Here is a 21,380-nt window from a genome sequence, read left to right as displayed (position 1 = left end):
GTCAAAAACAGAGATAGTCAGTAGGAAAGGTAATCCCAAAACTGGCTGATCCTTCCCAAGCATGTTTATAAGCTAGCCTGTGGAAACTGCTTCAGTTCTTCAAAAACACCAGAAAGTCCAAAGCTTGTTAGCACCAAGTACACTCTGACACTGTCTGGAGAACTTAAGGTGACAACAAAAGGACCTAACTCGAATCTAATGGCAATAACACCAACACAATAATGGCCCAGCTACTATTTACCAAGTTTTACAATGTATTTTTTCAAATGCCAAAAGGCACCTTAAATGGTAGATATTATGACATCCCATTTACAGATGAGGAAGCTGAAGCTCAAAAAGATTAAAATAACTTGCTTAAGGAGATACAAGTAGAAAGTAGTGGGGCCAGGATTCCACTCCAGGTCAGTCAGCCTCTAAAGTTTATTCTCTTAACTTCCATGCAACGCCGTCCAATACTGACAACTGGGTTTGTAAATGAAAGGAAAAGAAAACAAATGATAAGATCTATGTGTAATATTTCACAGAAATTTTCATAACTAAAAACAATCACTTGGTTTTAATTTCAGCAATGGTAATTGCTCCTGAAATGCTAATGCCATGAACTGCATGACCTTGAAGTGCAGTACTGGCTCCCAATGAGTATTATTAGGAATAATAAGAGTTTCTGATTATTAAGTGGTTTGACATGCCAGGTATTCTGATATTGGTTTCACAGATAAGAAAGACAAATGAGGCTCAAAAAAGTAAAATGACTTGCTCAAGGTCATTGGCATGCCCAGATTGCATCCAAGTCTGATTCCAAAGACATTGTTCTTTCCACTGACACAATGCATAATAGAAATCTAATGCCCATTGAATATGTGGTCATTATAGATAATAACTACCAATATTTATTGAGCACTCCCCATGTACCAGGTTCTATATTAAATACTTCACTATCTCATTTAACACTCAGAATAATTCTGAGGTAGATACCAGTTCTTCCATTTTTATAGATGAGGGAACTAGGGCACAGAGAGGGTAAGTAACTTGCTCAAAGTTACAAAACTGGTAAGTGGCACTGCCAGATTCAATGCTAGATCATTTGTCTCCAATACCTATACAACATAGAGGTTACTGTGAAGTTCTCAAGAACCTGGAAATAAGATGAAACTAGTAATGGAAGGAATTAGCCATGTGAGTCAACAAAGAAATAAAAATGTAACAAATAAGGGACTGAATAATTTGAGAATACACAAAACTCCACTGACCTAGGAATAATCTCATGAAGATAGGACTGTAATGGAATATTTAATAAACTGGAACAATTAATTATCTCAGATGGGAAGATGCCTTAGCTACAAACAAAGTCAATGTAAGGATTTCCTTGGCCAGGCTACCTCTAGAGTAGATAACAGTACCGCCAGAAATCTTAGCTAAGAGGAATTTAAGATCATCTATCATCCCTTTTTTCCCCCTAGTTTCCCCATCTAGAAGAGAATAATAGTATATGACAGAGGATGAAATGGTTGGATGGTATCACCGACTCAATGGACATAAGTTTGAGCAAACTCCAGGAGTTGGTAATGCACCGGGAAGCCTGGCGTGCTGCACTCCATGGGGTCGCAGAGTCTGACACGACTGAGTGACTGAACTGAATAGTATATATTAACTAGATATCAAATAGCATCCATAAACCAGAGAGAATAATATTATCTATTTCATAGGTTCATATAAGGATTCAACGACACACACCATGTAAAGCATGGTGGCATTCGGCATACTGTAAGAACTCAATATTTGCTAGCTAATATTACTGTTCTGATTCCACACCCTCAGGCAAACTTCTGATACCATGGCCTCCTTGGCAGCTTGCTCTAAGAGAAAGAAAGCTCTGATTAGATATGGTTAAGAGCATGCATACAAGAGTCAGGAAGGCCTAGGTCTGAATCTTGTCTAACAATTACAGTTGTTATACTGTATCAGAATTAGCACAGTACAGGGCTTTGGAATCAGTCAGCTCAAGCTAGAATGTCAACTCTAATACTAACTTGATGGTCAAGATACTTCATTCTTCTGAGCCTCAGTTTTCTCCTGTTTAAAATGGGAATAATAAATACATGTATTTATAAGAGTGACTAGGAAAAAGTATACAATATATTGTAATAATTATTTCTTTCCACTGTAAATTAGTACTTTAGCTTTCACCTTCTCCCTTCTCGTCCCCTCCCCCACTCCTTTAGCCATATCCACAAAGCTATTTCTGTGATTTTGGTTAATGTGAGATGGATCTACTATGATTGTACCAAAGATATCAAGTTTTTTAGGCTGTATGCCTACTGATCAGTCCCTGAATCATGGTGAATTCATCAAGGCTGTACTACCTCGTGTATGTGTATGTGTGCTCAGTCGTGTTTGACTCTTTGTGACCCTATGGACTATAGCCCACCAGGCTCCTCTGTCCATGGGATTTTCCAGGCAAGAATCCTGGAGTGGGTTGCCATTCCCTTCTCCAACCTTATGAGAGGACTATCTTATAGGGTACTACCTTATGGGAGACTACCCGAGTGATCCGTTTTCCTGCACAGTGCAATCCCTTTTCCCTTATGGAGCAGTTTCTGGAAAAAGATGAGAAGCTTTGGAAAAACCCAAAGTCACTGCTTTCTGGCTTTGGAGTACATTACAAAATATGTTGTGTAGGGGACTTATCACTATAGTTTCATGTTGGACTCAAAATAACATTAAAGCAAATTTGTATTCCTTGAGAAAACATTAGAAAATGGGAGTAACATGGATGCAATGAGGGCTGGCTGTATACATGAGAGCTGAGCTGGAATTGAGGACTGATGATAAAATTGTCTTGCGGTATGGTCTCATCAACGACCTTTGTGAGGATTAGAAACCACATATAAAATGTCTAGTAGAGGGCTTTGGAGAAAGCAGGCACTTAAGAAATGATAGTTACTATGCTACAAGGAGCCCAGCAGTCTGAAGCCAGTACAAGATTTTGGATCTCTACAGGGGGATGGGGGACCAATGAATTTGAAGACCAGTGAGGTTCAGACCATTCTGAACCATCAAGAATAAGCAGAATGGTAGTGCCTCCTCCTCTCCCATCATCAGCAAAGGCGAAAGTCCAATTTTTAAGCATCTCTAGTAGCACCACAGAAACTGAGGTATGCTGTTGGAATCCCACTGTTAATTTCACTTTGGCCTCTTTATGGTTCATGTAGTAATGCTTTGCTAAGTGCAGGTCTTTAGGACACAGTACCAGGTTTCTATTTTGTGGCCTCACTCAGGGAAAAGGATAACACTCTGCAGCCCTGTGGGAACAGCCTGGGCAGGTTCACCCTCAACAGATTGCTAGAGAGTAGGCAGATGAAATCAAATGCTGGGAGAAGCTATGAAAGCTCCCAGGTTTCCATGCCTAATCTGATCTCTTGCAAACAAAAACAAAAACAAGAAGAGGGAGATAATCTCAAAAAGGTACTTACTTGTTTATTTCCTTTTTTGTGTCCTTTGGCTCCTCTACCAGTCTGTTCTTTTCCATGCCTTTAGAAAGTGGGGGTGGGGGTGGGAAAGTGATCATGAGGAACACATAAAGCCCATACCTCCATTTTCACTTAATTAACTACTCACCTCCACTAGCAAGTTTGACCCTCTTATGTTAGATGCCTCTCCTCTGTGTTACCAGTATAAACCTCTATCTGTCACTTGTATGTTATATTGAATTGTCCCAAGTCCCAAGTCCTCCTCCAGGGCAAAAACTGTTTCAAGGCAGGGCATTTATTATATGTTTACTGAATTCAACTGAAAACTGGCTTTATTTTTTTTCTTTCTTTTTAAAAATTTATTTATTTTATTTGGAGGCTAATTACTTTATATTATTGTATTGGTTTTGCCATACATTGACATGAATCTGCCCTGGGTGTACATGTGTTCCCCATCTTGAACTCCCCTCCCACCTCCCTCCTCATCCCATCCCACTGGTTCATCCCACTAAACCAGCCCCAAGCATCCTGTACCATGCATCCAACCTGGACTGGCGATTCGTTTCATATATGATAATATACATGTTTCAATGCCATTCCCCCAAATCATCCCACCCTCACCCTCTCCCACAGAGTCCAAAAGACTGTTCTATACATTTGTGTCTCTTTTGCTGTCTCGTATACAGCGTTAGCATTATCATCTTTCTAAAATCCATATATATGCGTTAGTATACTGTATTGGTGTTTTTCTTTCTGGCTTACTTCACTCTGTATAATAGGCTCCAGTTTCATCCATGTCATTAGAACTGACTCAAATGCATTCTTTTCAATGGCTGAGTAATATTCCACTGTGTATATGTACCACAGCTTTCTTATCCATTCGCCTGCAGATGGACATCTAGATTGCTTCCATGTTCTGGCTATTATAAACAGTGCTGCGATGAACATTGGAGCACATGTATCTCTTTCAATTCTGGTTTCCTCAGTGTGTATGCTCAGGAGTGCGATTGCTGGGTCATATGGCAGCTCTATTTCCAGTTTTTTAAGGAATCTCCACACTGTTCTCCATAATGGCTGTACTAGTTTGCATTCCCACCAACAGTGTAAGAGGGTTCCCTTTTCTCCACACCCTCTCCAGCATTTATTGCTTGTAGACTTTTGGATAGCAGCCATTCTGATTGTCATGAAATGGTACCTCATTGTGGTTTTGATTTGCATTTCTCGGATTATGAGGGATATTGAGCATCTTTTCATGTGTTTGTTAGCCATCTGTATGTCTTCTTTGGAGAAATGTCTGTTTAGTTCTTTGGCCCATTTTTTGATTGGGTTGTTTAATTTTCTAGAATTGAGCTGCAGGAGTACCTTGTATATTTTTGAGATTAATCCTTTGTCAGTTGCTTCATTTGTTATTATTTTCTCCCATTCTGAAGGCTGTCTTTTCACCTTGCTTATAGTTTCCTTTGCTGTGCAGAAGCTTTTGATTTTAATTAGGTCCCATTTGTTTATTTTTGCTTTTATTTCCAATATTCTGGGAGGCGGGTCTTGGAGGATCCTGCTGTGATTTATGTCGGAGAGTGTTTTGCCTCTGTTCTCCTCTAGGAGTTTTATAGTTTCTGGTCTTATGTTTAGATCTTAAATACATTTTGAGTTTATTCTTCTGTATGGTGTTTGGGAGTGTTCTAGTTTCAGTCTTTTACAAGTGGCTGACCAGTTTTCCCAGCACCACTTGTTAAAGAGACTGTCTTTTCTCCATTGAATATTCTTGCCTCCTTTGTCAAAAATAAGGTGTCCATAGGTGCGTGGATTTATCTCTGGGCTTTCTATTTTGTTCCATTGATCTATATTTCTGTCTTTATGCCAGTACCATACCGTCTTGATGACTGTGGCTTTGTAGTAGAGCCTGAAGTCCATCAGGTTGATTCCCCCAGTTCCATTCTTCTTTCTCAAGATTGCTTTGGCTATTTGAGGTTTTTTGTATTTCCATACAAATTGTGAGATTATTTGTTCTAGCTCTGTGAAAAATACCGTTGGTAGCTTGATAGGGATTGCATTGAACCTATAAATTACTTTGGGTAATATATTCATTTTCACAATATTTATTCTTCCAATCCATGAACACGGTATATTTCTCCATCTATTAGTGTCCTCTCTGATTTCTTTCACCAGTGTTTTATAGTTTTCTATATAGGTCTTTTGTTTCTTTAGGTAGATATATTCCTAACTATTTTATTCTTTTTGTTCTAACAGTGAATGGAATTATTTCCTTAATTTCTCTATTTTCTCATTATTAGTGTATAGGAATGCACGGGATTTCTGTGTGTTGATTTTATATCCTGCAACTTTACTATATTCATTGATTAGCTCCAGTAATTTTCTGGTAGAATCTTTACGGTTTTCTGTGTAGAGGATCATGTCATCTGCAAACAGTGAGAGTTTTACTTCTTCTTTTCCAATTTGGATTCCTTTTATGTCTTTTTCTGCTCTGATTGCTGTGGCCAAAACTTCCAGAACTACGTTGAATAGTAGTGGTGAGAGTGGGCACCCTTGTCTTGTTCCTGACTTTAGGGGAAACGCTTTCAATTTTTCACCATTGAGGATAATGTTTGCTGTGGGTTTGTCATATATAGCTTTTATTATGTTGAGGAATGTTCCTTCTATTCCCGCCTTCTGGAGGGTTTTGATCATAAATGGATGTTGAATTTTGTCAAAGGCTTTCTCTGCATCTATTGAGATAATCATATGGCTTTTATTATTCAATTTGTTAATGTGGTGTATTACATTGATTGATTTGCGGATATTGAAGAATCCTTGCATCCCTGGGATAAAGCCCACTTGGTCATGATGTATGATCTTTTTAATGTGCTGTTGGATTCTGATTGCTAGAATTTTGTTAAGGATTTTTGCATCTATGTTCATCAGTAATATTGGCCTGCAGTTCTCTTTTTTTGTGGCGTCTTTGTCAGGTTTTGGTATTAGGGTGATGGTGGCCTCATAGAATGAGTTTGGAAAATTACCTTCCTCTGCAATTTTCTGGAAGAGTTTGAGTAGGATAGGTGTTAGTTCTTCTCTAAATTTTTGGTAGAATTCAGCTGTGAAGCCATCTGGTCCTGGGCTTTTGTTTGCTGGAAGTTTATTGATCACAGTTTCAATTTCAGTGCTTGTGATGGGTCTGTTAAGATTTTCTATTTCTTCCTGGTTCAGTTTTGGAAAGTTGTACTTTTCTAAGAATTTGTCCATTTCTTCCAAGTTGTCCATTTTATTGGCATATAATTGCTAATAGTAGTCTTTTATGATCCTTTGTATTTTTGTGTTGTCTGTTGTGATCTCTCCATTTTCATTTCTAATTTTATTGATTTGGTTCTTCTCCCTTTGTTTCTTGATGAGTCTGGCTAGGGGTTTGTCAATTTTATTTACCCTCTCAAAGAACCAGCTTTTCGTTTTGTTGAAACCTGGCTTTAGAAATGCAAAGTTAGTTCACGCCTCTTACCTTAATAAAAGGGTTCAATAGCTGGGCATTTCCCCAAGACCACCTTGATTGATACTAGCTTATACCAACCTAGTCACATACATACCCCTTTCCTGGCCCACCGACAGAAACCACTTGCATGCCAAAGGAACCTCGCCCCCTGGAGGATCTGCTGCCAGCCCACTGGCCCACAACCATCCCAGCAATCTCCAGTTTTCCTCCTTGGGGTGGGATTGGATGGAGTCCTAGAAAGAGAGGAACAATGGCAGCAGTGAATGGCAAGTGCAAGGTAGGATAAGAGGTGGAATAAAAGATCCACAGCCCACGTATTCTATGTATTTTTTCCATTTCCCTATGGTAAAAAGACTGTGATAAGAACAAAGGGTCATGGTGGAAGCAAATTTCAGAAGAAAGGGTTGAAAATCTACATACATCCACTTTAGCAAGTGGGGTGTGCCTGATTCATTTTCAACTACAGAGCCTATACACAGTAGGGATTCAATATTTGTGGAGAGAGAATGAGGTCTTGAGATCAAGCTATTGGAAAATTATAGGCCCAAACTACCTTTTTAAAGCAGGAAATGAATTTATTTCATGTACACATGTATTCATGTATTTCTGGGAGAAATATCAATAACCTCAGATATGCAGATGACACCACCTTTATGGCAGAAAGTGAAGAAGAACTAAAGAGCCTCTTGATGAAAGTGAAAGAGGAGAATGAAAAAGTTGGCTTAAAGCTCAACATTCAGAAAACAAAGATCATGGCATCTGGTCCCATCACTTCATGGCAAATAGATGGAGAAACAGTGGAAACAGTGGCACACTTTATTTTTTGGGGCTCCAAAATCACTGCAGATGGTGACTGCAGTCATGAAATTAAAAGATGCTTACTCCTTGGGAGAAAAGTTATGACCAACCAAGACAGGATATAAAAAAGCAGAGATGTTGCTTTGCCAGCAAAGGTCTGTCTAGTAAATGCTATGGTTTTTCCAGTAGTCATGTATGGATGTGAGAGCTGAACTATAAAGAAAGCTGAGTGCTGAAGAATTTATGCTTTTGAAACGTGGTGTTGGAGAAGACTCTTAAGAGTCCCTTGGACTGCAAGGAGATCCAACCAGTCCATCATAAAGGAAATCAGTCCTGAATATTCATTGGAAGGACTGATGCTGAAGCTGAAACTCCAATACTTTGGCCACCTGATGCGAAGAATCAACTCATTTGAAAAGACCCTGATGCTAGTAAACATTGAAGGTGGGAGGAGAAGGTTACGACAGAGGATGAGATGGTTGGATGGCATCACTGACTCAAAGGACGTGAGTTTGAGTAAACTCCAGGAGTTAGTGATTTACAGAGAGGCCTGGCATGGTGCAGTCCATGGGGTGGCAAAGAGTTGGACAGGACTGAGCCAACTGAACTGAACTGAACTGATACATGAATTTATACATCCTCATGTAACTGGCCAAAACTACTTTTGATTCAAATGCACACTGGAGGATTAGTCAAACAACCAAATAGAACAAAAAAATTGAAACTAAACTAACAGTTTAATGAAGAATCGATACTTTCGAATTGTGCTGGTGAAGACTCTTGAGGGTCTTTGGACAGCAAGGAGATCAAACCTGTCAATCCTAAAGGAAATCAGTCCTGAATATTCATTGGAAAGACTGATGCTGAAGCTCTAATACTTTGGCCACCTGATGCGAACAGCGAACTCATTGGAAAAGACCCTAATGCTGGGAGAGATTGAGGGCAGAAGGGGAGATAGAATGAGATGGTTGGATGGCATCACTGACTCAATGGACATGAGTTTGAGCAAGCTCTGGGGGACAGTGAAGGACAGGGAAGCCTGGTGTGCTGCAATTCATGGGGTCGCAAAGAGCTGGACACAACTTAGTGACTGAACAACAACAACAAACTAACAGTGATTTATGATTACAAGGTAAGAATAGCAACAGTTGAAAACAAGAACCAATTCAAAGACAAGATAGCATGATATCATCTTAAAACAGGAAATTCCAACTCTGTGTGTGAGCTCACAAGCACAGTACAGGTCTGCAGTTTGGCACAAAAGAAAGCTTTCATAAGATAGAGAATGCTAGTAAGCCTTTAACTTTATTTTATGGAAAAAACCCAAATATTAATAACTCTTCACTCACTTAGCAGGTTGTTAGCAAAGAACCCCTCATTTATATAAAAATGGGAGTCTAAGGAACTAGGTGACTAGCCAATCCTAAGAGGGCAAGAAAGACTTGCATTTGGGGATCCTATTGTGGCCTTTAAGAAGGCAGGAGGCTCCTCAGGAGCCACCAGTAACTGGAAACTAGGTTTTATCACTGGGAGCTGGGACAATGGTGAGGACCTTCTGAGAACTTGGCCTTAATTAAAGCTATCTTCTGAGACACAATAAAATCAGCATGTAAAGAATGAGAGCAGGCATCTGTAAAAACATCTTCAAAGGATGGAATGAAGGGCTGACTCCCTGGTTTATGAGACCTAATCATTACCTGAGTGAACTGAGCAGACATTTACACTGCTCACCTAGGCACACCCTTGAACTAAAACATCCATGCTGAATTTTGTAACCCTAAATTTAAGACAAATTTCAACTTCCAAGCTTTACTATTTTTAAAGTGATGAGCAATAAACAACACACACTTCAACCATACCACTCTCACCCGATCACAGAATCTTGACATTTCATGTTAAAATATCCCCATTAAAATACTGTTTCACCAGGAAAAAAGGTTGTTTGAACTATTAGGATCAGTACCTGACCTACCTAAGCATGCGTGTTTGTTTGTCATTAAGCCACAGTTCAGATATCACCATAATTTATTCATACGTGTGTGTATATATTGTGTTGGTCAAAAGGTTTTTTTTTTCTTTCTGTAAGATGGCACTAGTAGTGCTTAGTTGTCTTTAACTTCATTTGAAACAATTTTGTTAGATTGTATTTTGACAGCTGTCACATCAGTATGCATTTATTTAAAAAAGAAAGGTAAAAAGGCAACTGAAATGCAAAAAAAAAAAAGATTTATGCAGTGTGTGGAGAAGGTGCTGTGACTGATCAAACACATCAGAAGTGGTTTGAAAAGTTTCGTACTAGACATTTCTCACTGGACAATGCTCTAGAGTCAGGTAGACCAGTTGAAGTTGATTGGGATCAAACTGAGACATTAATTGAGAATAGTCAATGTTACACCATGTGGTAGATCAAAATATTCAAATCAAATGTTGAAAATCATTTGCACCAGCTTGGTTATGTTCATCGCTTTGATGTGGGGGTTCCACATAAGTTAAGGGAAAACCTTCTTGACTATAATTCTTTTTTTTTTTCAAATAAATGCATCTTTTATTTTGTGTTCATACACAGTATACAAAAGAGTCAAACATCAATCAGAGTGCTTTTGAACAAAGCAGTGTATAAAAATAATAAAATTAAGAAGGGCATTGAAAACTTGTATACTTTACATGAATTTATCATTGAAGGTTTACATCATACACTGTGAATTATATCCATTCCATTTAACCAGGTGCAAACTTTGCAAACAGGAAGAGAACAAATAAGTCATCTATTACACACAGTGATAGTCAGCCATTTGACTATAATTCTGCTTATGATTCTCTACTTAAATGTAATGAAAACGTTTCATTGTGATGGATAATTAAAAGTGGATACTGGACAATAATGTGGAATGGAAGAGATCATGCAGTAAGTGAAATGAACCACCACCAACCACATCAAAGTTCAGTCTTCATATGAAGAAAGTGACGTTGTGTATATGGTGGGATTGGTAGGGTGTCTTCTATTATGAACTCCTGGGAAACCAAACGATTAATTCCAACAAGTACTGCTCCCAATTAGACCAACTGAAAGCAGCACCCAATAAAAAGCATCCAGAATTAGTCAATAGAAAATGCAAAATCTTCCATCAGGATAATGCAAGACTATATGTTTCTTTGATGATCAGGCAACAACTGTTACAGCTTGGCTAAGTTCTGATTCATCCACCGTATTCACCAGACACTGCACCTTCAGATTTCCATTTATTTTAGTCTTTACAAAATTCTCTTAATGGAAAAAATTTCAATTCCTTGGAAGACTATCAAAGACACCTGGAACTATTCTTTGCAAAAAATAAAAGTTTTGGGAAGATGGAATTATGAAGTTGGCTGAAAAATGGCAGAAGGTAATGGAACAAAACGATGAATACCTTGTTCAATGAAGTTCATGATGAAAATGAAAACTGTGTGTTTTAACTTTAAAAATGAAGGAACTTTCTGGCTAACCCAGTATACGTATATGTGGATCCACATGTGTATGTATGTATTTGATTTCCCCACTAAAACGCAATCACCTAGAGGGTACAGATTGTGACTTATTTCTCTCTATGCTTCTGGAAAGGTGTTAGGTCTACTCTCAGAGTGGAAATGGGTATATCAAGCTACGGTTGTTTGCTGACACTAGTCATTTACTGACTTCCCACTGCCCTTCCTGCAAGCTCCTGTGTACACCTGTCTATGGGGAATGAGTGAGCTAACCAGCAAACATGAAGACCCAGTTCACATGAACTGCAGTTCTCAAAAGTAAAATGTGACTCTTGGTTTCTACATCAGTTACTTCATAAGTCAAAACCTTAGGGACTAATCACTTCTATGGAGAGTAGTCTGGGAAGTCAGTGGGCTTTCTTCCACAGGCTACACCCCTCCATTTCAATAAGCTACTCTTCAAACCACACTACAGCACAGACAGTAAATGAGACAAGATATATATGAAACTGATGATTCTGTAATTGGCAATAATTACTGGATGGGTCATTATGAAATAGATTGACACTGACAAACACCTTATTCTTAGGTACTGACCTGCAAACCCCCGGCTCCTTCCTTGAGGGGGAGGTGGCATTGGGCCCATGGCTCGGGGGTAAAGTGAAACAGGGTAGAGAGAGGGCACCATGGGAGGCACAAAGGTAGGTGATGGAAGTAGAGAAGGTGGTGGATGGTTCATGTTGACTCCTTCAAGTATGCTCTGTCTCATCTTCTCCACTTTGGTTGCCAGGTCAGCCTTCAAATGAGGAACAGAGTAATAATAGCAGCTGCAATTTTTAAAACTTCTATGTTTCAGGCACAGTATTGGGCGGTCTATGTACAAACTCACAAGTCTATTCCCACGAAGGAATCATGGCCTGGAGTTAAATGGCTCAAGGTAACATGCTCAGGGAAGCCTGCCTGACACCAAAGATCCCACTCTTTGCATGATGCCAAACTACCATCATACTAGTTCTGACCAAGGGCTTATGAGGCACCACGATTAGGTCAAGAAAGACAAATACAACAATGAGTATTTAGTAATGGCCAATCACACAGCCAGCAATAGGCTAGGTTATTTTTTAAGGGGGAGGTAATAGAATTATGTAAAGAGAGAACAAAACTTGACACATACAAACCCTTTTAACTTTCTCCCTCATACTCAGGATCAGAGACCATGACCTCTATCCAGGAAAAGTCCATGCCTCTAGTCAAGAGGTCAACAAGCTTGTTGTGAAAAGGGCCAGATAGGTTGTGTAGGCCATATTGCTTCTGTCACAACTACCTGACTCTGCCATTATAGTATGAAAGCAGTCATGGACAATATGTAAATGAATGAATGTGGCCATGTTTCAAAAAGTTTTATTGGAATAAAAATTCAAATTAAAAAATACCTTTCTGTAGTTTGCTGGCCTCTTCTCTAATCTCTCAGCTTATTCCCCACAAATGGACAAAGAAGAAATTAAGGGCTCCTTTCCCTTGCCTTCTTTCATCTTTCCCAAGGCTTTATTGCAAAAATATCCCCTGCTTTTACTCTGTCATCTATTTTACTGCCCTCTTCTATTTCTAAAATAGTTCCTTTGCAAAAAATATTATTTGAAAAAATGACTTAGTTTTTGTAAATAAGTGAAATGAAATTCTAAGAATGAGGGAAAGGCATATAGTATATCTGAGCATTCATTCCATGGGGAAAAAATAACTCAGAGCAAAAAAAAGGAATATGAAAATTTGAAGCCCATTATTAAAAAAGAAAAAACTCTTCCCAACATGATTTTGTAACATGTACATAGACCCTGGGCCTTTGGGACCATCCTTGACCAAGTTAGGTTAAGGTCAGACACATTCTCCTACGTCTGCTACCTCCTTCCCCAGTGTCTCTGCTCCTTTACCCTTTTCTGCCATTCACTTTCACAGCAGATCACAGTTGATCTTAGTAGCTACCCAACATGCTGGTACCTGGCCATCGCAGAGCTCAACTAGTGATACTCTTTCCCGGCCTGCTTTAATTAGCTTGCTCTGGAACAGCTTGCCATCGAAGTAAATCCAGGGGCAGCAGTGTTCCCAAGGAACTGGCTGGCCACAGGCATCATTGGCAAACAGGGCTGTATCAACTCCGCTCATGAAGAGGGCAGCAAGCTGGATCCCTCGAGCATCCAGTTTCTCAATCTGAAACCACCACAGAGGAAAAACTACCATTAAGAAATTGCGGTTATTGGTTACATTTACTCTTACTCCTGTTTTGCTGATTATTGCAGTTAAATGAGAACATGTTACTTTTCAATATAGATCAGTTCAGTTCAGTTCAGTTCAGTCGCTCAGTCATGTCCGACGCTTTGCGACCCCATGAATCACAGCACACCAGGCCTCCATATCCATCACCAACTCCTGGAGTTCACTCAAACTCATGTCCATCGAGTTGGTGATGCCATCCAGCCATCTCATTCTCGGTCGTCCCCTTCTCCTCCCCCCGCCCAATCCTTCCTACCATCAGACTCTTTTCCATTGAGTCAACTTGTCGCATGAGGTGGCCAAAGTATTGGAGTTTCAGCTTTAGCATCTGTCCTTCCAATGAACACCCAGGACTGATCTCCTTTAGAATGGACTGGTTGGATCTCCTTGCAGTCCAAGGGACTCTCAAGAGTCTTCTCCAGCACCACAGTTCAAAAGCATCAATTATTCGGCGATCAGCTTTCTTCACAGTCCAACTCTCACATCCATACATGACCACGGGAAAAACCATAGCCTTGACTAGACGGACCTTGGTTGCAAAGTAATGTCTCTGCTTTTTAATATGCTCTCTAGGTTGATCATAACTTTCCTTCCAAGGAGTAAGCGTCTTTTAATTTCATGGCTGCAATCAGCATCTGCAGTGACTTTGGAGCCCCCAAAAAATAAAGTCTGACACTGTTTCCACTGTTTCCTCATCTATTTCCCAAGAAGTGATGGGACCAGATGCCATGAATTCGTTTTCTGAATGTTGAGCTTCAAGCCGACCTTTTCACTCTCCTCTTTCACTTTCATCAAGAGGCCTTTGAGTTCCTCTTCACTTTCTGCCATAAGGGTAGTGTCATCTGCATATCTGAGGTTATTGATATTTCTCCCGGCAATCTTGATTCCAGCTTGTGCTTCTTCCAGCCCAGTGTTCCTCATGATGTACTCTGCATATAAGTTAAATAAGCAGGGTGACAATATACAACCTTGACGTACTCCTTTCCCTATTTGGAACCAGTCTGTTGTTCCATGTCCCATTCCAACTGTTGCTTCCTGACCTGCATACAGGTTTCTCAAGAGGCAGGTCAGGTGGTCTGGGATTCCCATCTCTTTCAGAATGTTCCACAGTTGATTGTGATCCACACAGTCAAAGGCTTTGGCATAGTCAATGAAGCAGAAATAGATGTTTTTCTGGAACTCTCTTGCTTTCTCCATGATCCAGCGGATGTTGGCAATTTGATCTCTGGTGCCTCTGCCTTTTCTAAAACCTGCTTGAACATCTGGGAGTTCACGGTTCACATATTGCTGAAGCCTAGCTTGGAGAATTTTGAGCATGACTTTACTAGCGTGTGAGATGAATGCAATTGTGCGGTAGTTTGAGCATTCTTTGGCATTGCCTTTCTTTGGGATTGGAATGAAGACTGACCTATTCCAGTCCTGTGGCCACTGCTGAGTTTTCCAAATTGGCTGGCATATTGAGTGCAGCACTTTCATAGCATCATCTTCCAGGATTTGAAATAGCTCAACTGGAATTCCATCACCTCCACTAGCTTTGCTCGTAGTGATGCTCTCTAAGGCCCACTTGACTTCACATTCCAGGATGTCTGGCTCTAGGTCAGTGATCACGCCAACATGATTATCTTTGGCGTGAAGATCTTTTTTGTACAGTTCTTCTGTGTATTCTTGCCACCTCTTCTTAATATCTTCTGCTTCTGTTAGGTCCATACAATTTCTGTCCTTTATCAAGCCCATCTTTGCATGAAATGTTCCCTTGGAATCTCTAATTTTCTTGAAGAGATCTCTTGTTTTCCTATTCTGTTGTTTTCTTCTATTTCTTTGTATTGATCGCTGAGGAAGGCTTTCTTATCTCTCTTAGTTATTCTTTGGAACTCTGCATTCAGATGCTTATATATTTCCTTTTCTCCTTTGCTTTTCGCTTCTCTTCTTTTCACAACTATTTGTAAGGCCTCCTCAAACAGCCATTTTGCTTTTTTGCATTTCTTTTCCATGGGGATGGTCTTGGTCCCTGTTTCCTATACAATGTCACAAACCTCTGTCCAGAGTTCATCAGGCACTCTATCTATCAGATCTAGTCCCTTAAATCTATTTCCTACTTCCACTGTATAATCATTAGGGATTTGATTTAGGTCATATCTGAATGGTCTAGTGGTTTTCCCTACTTTCTTCAATTTAAGTCTGAATTTGTCAATAAGGAGTTCATGATCTGAGCCACAGTCAGCTCCTGGTCTTGTTTTTGCTAACTGTATAGAGCTTCTCCATCTTTGGCTGCAAAGAATATAATCAATCTGATTTCGGTGTTGACCATCTGGTGATGTCCATGTGTAGAGTCTTCTCTTGTGTTGTTGGAAGAGGGTGTTTGCTATGACCAGTGCGTTCTCTTGGCAAAATTCTATTAGCCTTTGCCCTGCTTCATTTCATGCTCCAAGGCCAAATTTTCCTGTCACTCCTACTTTTGAATTCCAGTCCCCTATCATGAAAAGGACATCTTTTTTGGGTGTTAGTTCTAAAAGTTCTTATAGGTCTTCAACTTCGGCTTCTTCAGCATTACTGGTTGGGGTATAGACTTGGATTACTGTAATATTGAATGGTTTGCCTTGGAAACGAACAGAAATCATTCTGTCATTTTTAAGATTGCATCCAAGTACTGCATTTCTGACTCTTTTGTTGACCTTGATGGCTACTCCATTTCCTCTAAGGGATTCCTGCCCACAGTAGTAGATATAATGGTCATCTGAGTTAAATTCACCCATTCCAGTCCATTTTAGTTCACTGATTCCTAGAATGTTGACGTTCACTCTTGCCATCTCCTGTTTGACCACTTCCAATTTGCCTTGATTCATGGACCTAACATTCCAGGTTCCTATGCAATATTGCTCTTTACAGCATCGGACCTTGCTTCTATCACCAGTCACATCCACAACTGGGTATTTGTTTCGCTTTGGCTCCATCCCTTCATTCTTTCTGGAGTTATTTCTCCACTGATCTCCAGCAGCATACTGGGCACCTACCAACCTGGGGAATTCCTCATTCAGTATCCTATCATTTTGTCTTTTGATACTGTTCGTGGGGTTCTCAAGGCAAGTATACTGAAGTGGTTTGCCATTCCCTTATCCAGCGGACCATATTCTGTCAGACCTCTCCACCATGACCCGTCCATCTTGGGTTGCCCCACACGGCATGGCTTAGTTTCACTGAGTTAGACAGGGCTGTGGTCCATATGATCAGATCAACTAGTTTTTGTGATTACTAGTTTTGTTGATTATTGCAGTTAAATGAGAACATGTTACTTTTCAATATGGATACCTGAGTACATAAGCAGCCTCTATCCATTTCTATCCCTGAGATGGTTTGGAAGATACTCATTACAAAAAAAAAAATCAACTTTCAAATCTTAAAAAGATACCCACTTGAGACACCAATTTTTCTGCCTGTCAAATAAGAAAAAAATTAAAACAAAAGACCAAAAGAACATCCAATGCTGATGAGGATATGGGGAAATAAATGGCACACTCAAATAAAACTAATGAGCAATGTATATTAAAATCAAGCAATATGTATCAAGAACCTTAAAATGGTCACATTTGTTGACTCAGAAATTCTACTTTTAGGAATCTATTCTAAGGAAGTTGAGATGTGAATAAGCCTCTAAACATAAAGATGTTAATTATTACATATAGTAAGTGAAAACTGGAAACCAAATGGCCAAAATAAGAATAATTAAGCGATACATCCATATGATAAAATATTTACTAAAAAATTTTAAGACATAGAAAATATGTTCTAGGTTAAGTTTAAAAATACAATATATAATTACATAAATAATATATCAACCATGTAGAAAATGCATGACAAAAGGCTGGAAGAAACCATCAAAATGTACACAGTGGTTATCTCAAGTTGACATGTTAGATGGCTTTAACAGGAAAAGGGATAGTAATTGCAGGTCCCCTCCTAGGTGTGGTGTGGAGTTGTCAGTACCTGTTCTAGTACCAAGCAATATCACATTTACTGTAGAAAGGAACCAATACTGTTTTTCTAAGACTGTTTTCATCTTTTCCTTAGTTGATCTCACGTCAAGATTTTGTAAGTCTTACTAGACTTGATTTTCTTCTAGTTTATATTAGGGTCTCAAAGGACCATGGCTACTTAAGTCACAAGAGGAGTGTCTTGCATTAATACCTAATTGAGTACTGTATACTTAGAACATGCTAGCTACTCTTCTAAGTGTTTTGCATGGATTATTTTATTTAATATCCTCATAATACTGTAAGTAAGGAAACTGAAACTACAGAGGTTACCCAACCTAATGAGCTAAGATTCAAAGCCAAGGCAGCCTGGCTTCAGAGCCTACTCTCTAACCTACTATATTCTACTGCCTTCAGTTATTATGCTGGATTTACTTGCTTCCTCTTGCTTGTCTAGACTTCCCTCTAACACTCAGTATTATTATTATTTTTTTTATTGGAGGCTAATTATTTTACAATATTATATTGGTTGCTTTTGCCATACATTGACATGAATCCACCCCAGGTGTACGTGTTCCCCCTCCTGAACCCCCCTCCCACCTCCCTCCTCCCTTTATCCTCCCTCTGCGTCATCCCCGCACACCAGCCCCGAGCATCCTGCAACATGCATTGACCCTGAACTGGTGATTCGTTTCACATATGACAACATACATGTTTCAGTGCCATTCTCCCAAATCATCCCACCCTCACCCTCTCCCACAGAGTCCCAAAGACTGTTCTATACATCTGTGTCTCTTTTGCTGTCTCATATACAGGGTTATCATTTCCATCCTTCTAAATTCCATATATATGCGTTAGTATACTGTATTGGTGTTTTTCTTTCTGGCTTACTTCACTCTGTATAATAGGCTCCAGTTTCATCCACCTCATTAGAACTGATTCAAATGTATTCTTTTTAATGGCTGAGTAATACTCCATTGTGTATATGTACCAAAGCTTTCTTATCCATTCGTCTGCAGATGGACATCTAGGTTGCTTCCATGTCCTGGCTATTATAAACAGTGCTGCAATGAACATTCAATGCAATCCCTATCAAGCTACCAACGATATTTTTCACAGAGCTAGAACAAATAATCTCACAATTTGTATGGAAATACAAAAAACCTCAAATAGCCAAGGCAATCTTGAGGAAGAAGAATGGAACTGGGGGAATTAACCTGCCGGACTTCAGGCTCTACTACAAAGCCACAGTCATCAAGACAGTATGGTACTGGCATAAAGACAGAAATATAGATCAATGGAACAAAATAGAAAGCCCAGAGATAAATCCACGCACCTATGGACACCTTATCTTTGACAAAGGAGGCAAGAATATAAAATGGAGAAAAGACAGTCTCTTTAACAAGTGGTGCTGGGAAAACTGGTCAGCCACTTGTAAAAGAATGAAACTAGAACACTTCCTAACACCATACACCAAAATAAACTGAAAATAGATTAGAGAGCTAAATGTAAGACCAGAAACTATAAAACTCCTAGAGGAGAACATAGGCAAAACACTCTCCGACATAAATCACAGCAGGATCCTCCAAGACCCACCTCCCAGAATATTGGAAATAAAAGCAAAAATAAACAAATGGGATCTAATTAAAATCAAAAGCTTCTGCACAGCAAAGGAAACTATAAGTAAGGTGAAAAGACAGCCTTCAGAATGGGAGAAAATAATAGCAAATGAAACAACTGATAAAGGATTAATCTGCAAAATATAGAAGCAACTCCTGCAGCTCAATTCCAGAAAAATAAATGACCCATTCAAAAAATGGTCCAAAGAACTAAACAGACATTTCTCCAAAGAAGACATAAAGATGGCTAACAAACAAATGAAAAAATGCTCAACATCCCTCATAATCTGAGAAATGCAAATCAAAACCACAATGAGATACCATTTCACACCAGTCAGAATGGCTGTTATCCAAAAGTCTACAAGCAATAAATGCTGGAGAGGGTGTGGAGAGAAGGGAACCCTCTTACACTGTTGGTGGGAATGTAAACTAGTACAGCCACTATGGAGAACAGTGTGGAGATTCCTCAAAAAACTGGAAATAGAACTGCCATATGATCCAGCAATCGCACTCCTGGGCATACACACCAAGGAAACCAGAATTGAAAGAGACACATGTAACACTCAGTATTATTTTTAAAAAGCAAGGTAGCACAGGGAATTATATTCATTATCTTATAATAGTCTACAATGGAATATAATCTTCAAAAATACCAAATCACTGTGCTAACACCTAAACCTAATGTAATATTGTAAATCAAGTATTGGATTGTGTGTGTGCTCAGTTGTGTCTGACTCTTTGCGACCTGATGGACTGTAGGCCATAGGCTCCTCTGTCCACGGAATTCTCCAGGCAAGAATAATGGAGTGGGTTGCCTTTTCCTCCTCCAGAGGAACTTCCCATCCCAAGGATCGAGCCTGTGTCCCCTGCACCTCCTGCACTGCAGGTGAATTCTTTACCACTGAGCCACCTGGGAGAGAGGGTAGACATTTACTCAAAGACAAATGGAACACCAGGATAAGTCCCTGGAGAAGGAAATGGCAACCCACTCCAGTGTTCTTGCCTGGAGAATCCCAGGGATGGCAGAGCCTGGTCGGCTGCTGTCTATGGGGTCGCACAGAGTCGGACACGACTGAAGTGATTTAGCAGCAGCAGCAGCATCTTTTGTAAGAGTTGGAAACCTTACTGTGATCTATGGGCCACAACTTACCAGTCTTACACAATACCATTTTTTCTACCCATTCTCACCTATCAGTATGTAAGCAGTGTTGGGTTTATTAATAGACATAAATATTTGGCTAAAGTAAATCAAACATTTACCTGCAGAACTTACTAATCTCCCCAGCTGTAGGAAAAAAAAAAAAGACCTAAAATAGAGCTATGAGCTCTTAAAGTAATTTAAATGAGGATAGTTCAAATCACCTTGAGTTCTTGCAGTTGATCTGGTTCATAAAGTTGAGTAGAAACTGCCTGTGCCAGGAAGGTGTCTAGCTCATGGCGATGCAGGATTCGGCCTCCAGGCCATTGAACCATGTATCTAGAAGATAAAAGCATCATTATTAAGTGACAAAAGCTTATTTATTCATTTCACAAACAGGACAGGGAGGCCTGGCGTGCTGTGATTCATGGGGTCACGGAGAGTCGGACACGACTGAGCGACTGAACTGAACTGAACTGAATAATCTAAGTGTAACCTACCATGGGCTGGATGCTAGCTAGGTTCTGAAATAAAGTAAAAGAATCTCTGCCTTTGGTTACTTCATCTCTAGATGGTAGAGGAGACAGGCACCATTCACGTATAACTGCTGTTAAGTTTATGGCTTCTTTCTTCCTAGCATCTCAAATCTCAGTTTTTTCTCTTTTTCATACTACATATAGAATATTCTATCTTGCTTTTTTCAATCAACATTATAAGAACCTTTCATCATTAAATACTTGTCAAAAACATGATTTTAAATGACTTCATGTTCCTCATGTGTTTTATCAATTTATATAAATATTCCTATAATATTAGAAACACACTATTCATTTTCTTTTATTATAAAATTACTACGAAGATATTCACATATTTAAATCTCATCTGTATCTCTGATTATTCATTCAAGATAGATTTCTAGAAGTGCTGATCATTTTTATTTTATTAAATTCACCAAACACTGACCTCATGTATATGCTGGCCCTTCGTTCAGATTTTTTAAATGGATACATGGCTTTAAGGGTGCAATGTACTTTGGCCACCTCATGCGACGAGTTGACTCACTGGAAAAGACTCTGATGCTGGGAAAGGTTGGGGGCGGGAGGAGAAGGGGACGACGGAGAATGAGATGGCTGGATGGCATCACGGACTCTGTGGACATGAGTTTGAGTGAACTCCGGG

General features: G+C 39.5%; 1 protein-coding gene across 3 annotated transcripts in view; it reads right to left on the bottom strand.

Moving 5' to 3' along the window:
- FAM120C (family with sequence similarity 120 member C) overlaps window positions 1-21,380 on the bottom strand; it is a 146,125-nt gene that overhangs the window by 6,341 nt on the left and 118,404 nt on the right. The window contains exons 11-16 of one of the 3 annotated variants that reach the window (XM_055393948.2): window positions 20,426-20,540; window positions 13,204-13,413; window positions 11,806-12,004; window positions 7,043-7,181; window positions 3,474-3,531; window positions 6-462 (exon numbers count right to left, since the gene is read on the bottom strand). In XM_055393948.2, the coding sequence (XP_055249923.2) occupies window positions 421-462; window positions 3,474-3,531; window positions 7,043-7,181; window positions 11,806-12,004; window positions 13,204-13,413; window positions 20,426-20,540 (763 nt within the window). In that variant the 3' untranslated portion in view covers window positions 6-420. Of the gene's footprint in view, window positions 1-5; window positions 463-3,473; window positions 3,532-7,042; window positions 7,182-11,805; window positions 12,005-13,203; window positions 13,414-20,425; window positions 20,541-21,380 lie in introns of those variants that run through there. The other 2 variants (XM_055393947.2, XM_088834140.1) reach the window with 2 other exon arrangements.

The sequence above is a fragment of the Moschus berezovskii genome, chromosome X (genome assembly GCF_049115385.1).
Source record: "Moschus berezovskii isolate FMDL1 chromosome X, NW_MosBer_1.0, whole genome shotgun sequence".
Lineage (NCBI taxonomy): Eukaryota > Metazoa > Chordata > Mammalia > Artiodactyla > Moschidae > Moschus > Moschus berezovskii.
The sequence above is the reverse complement of the archived record's forward strand: the minus strand, read 5'-3'. Positions and strand labels throughout refer to the sequence as shown.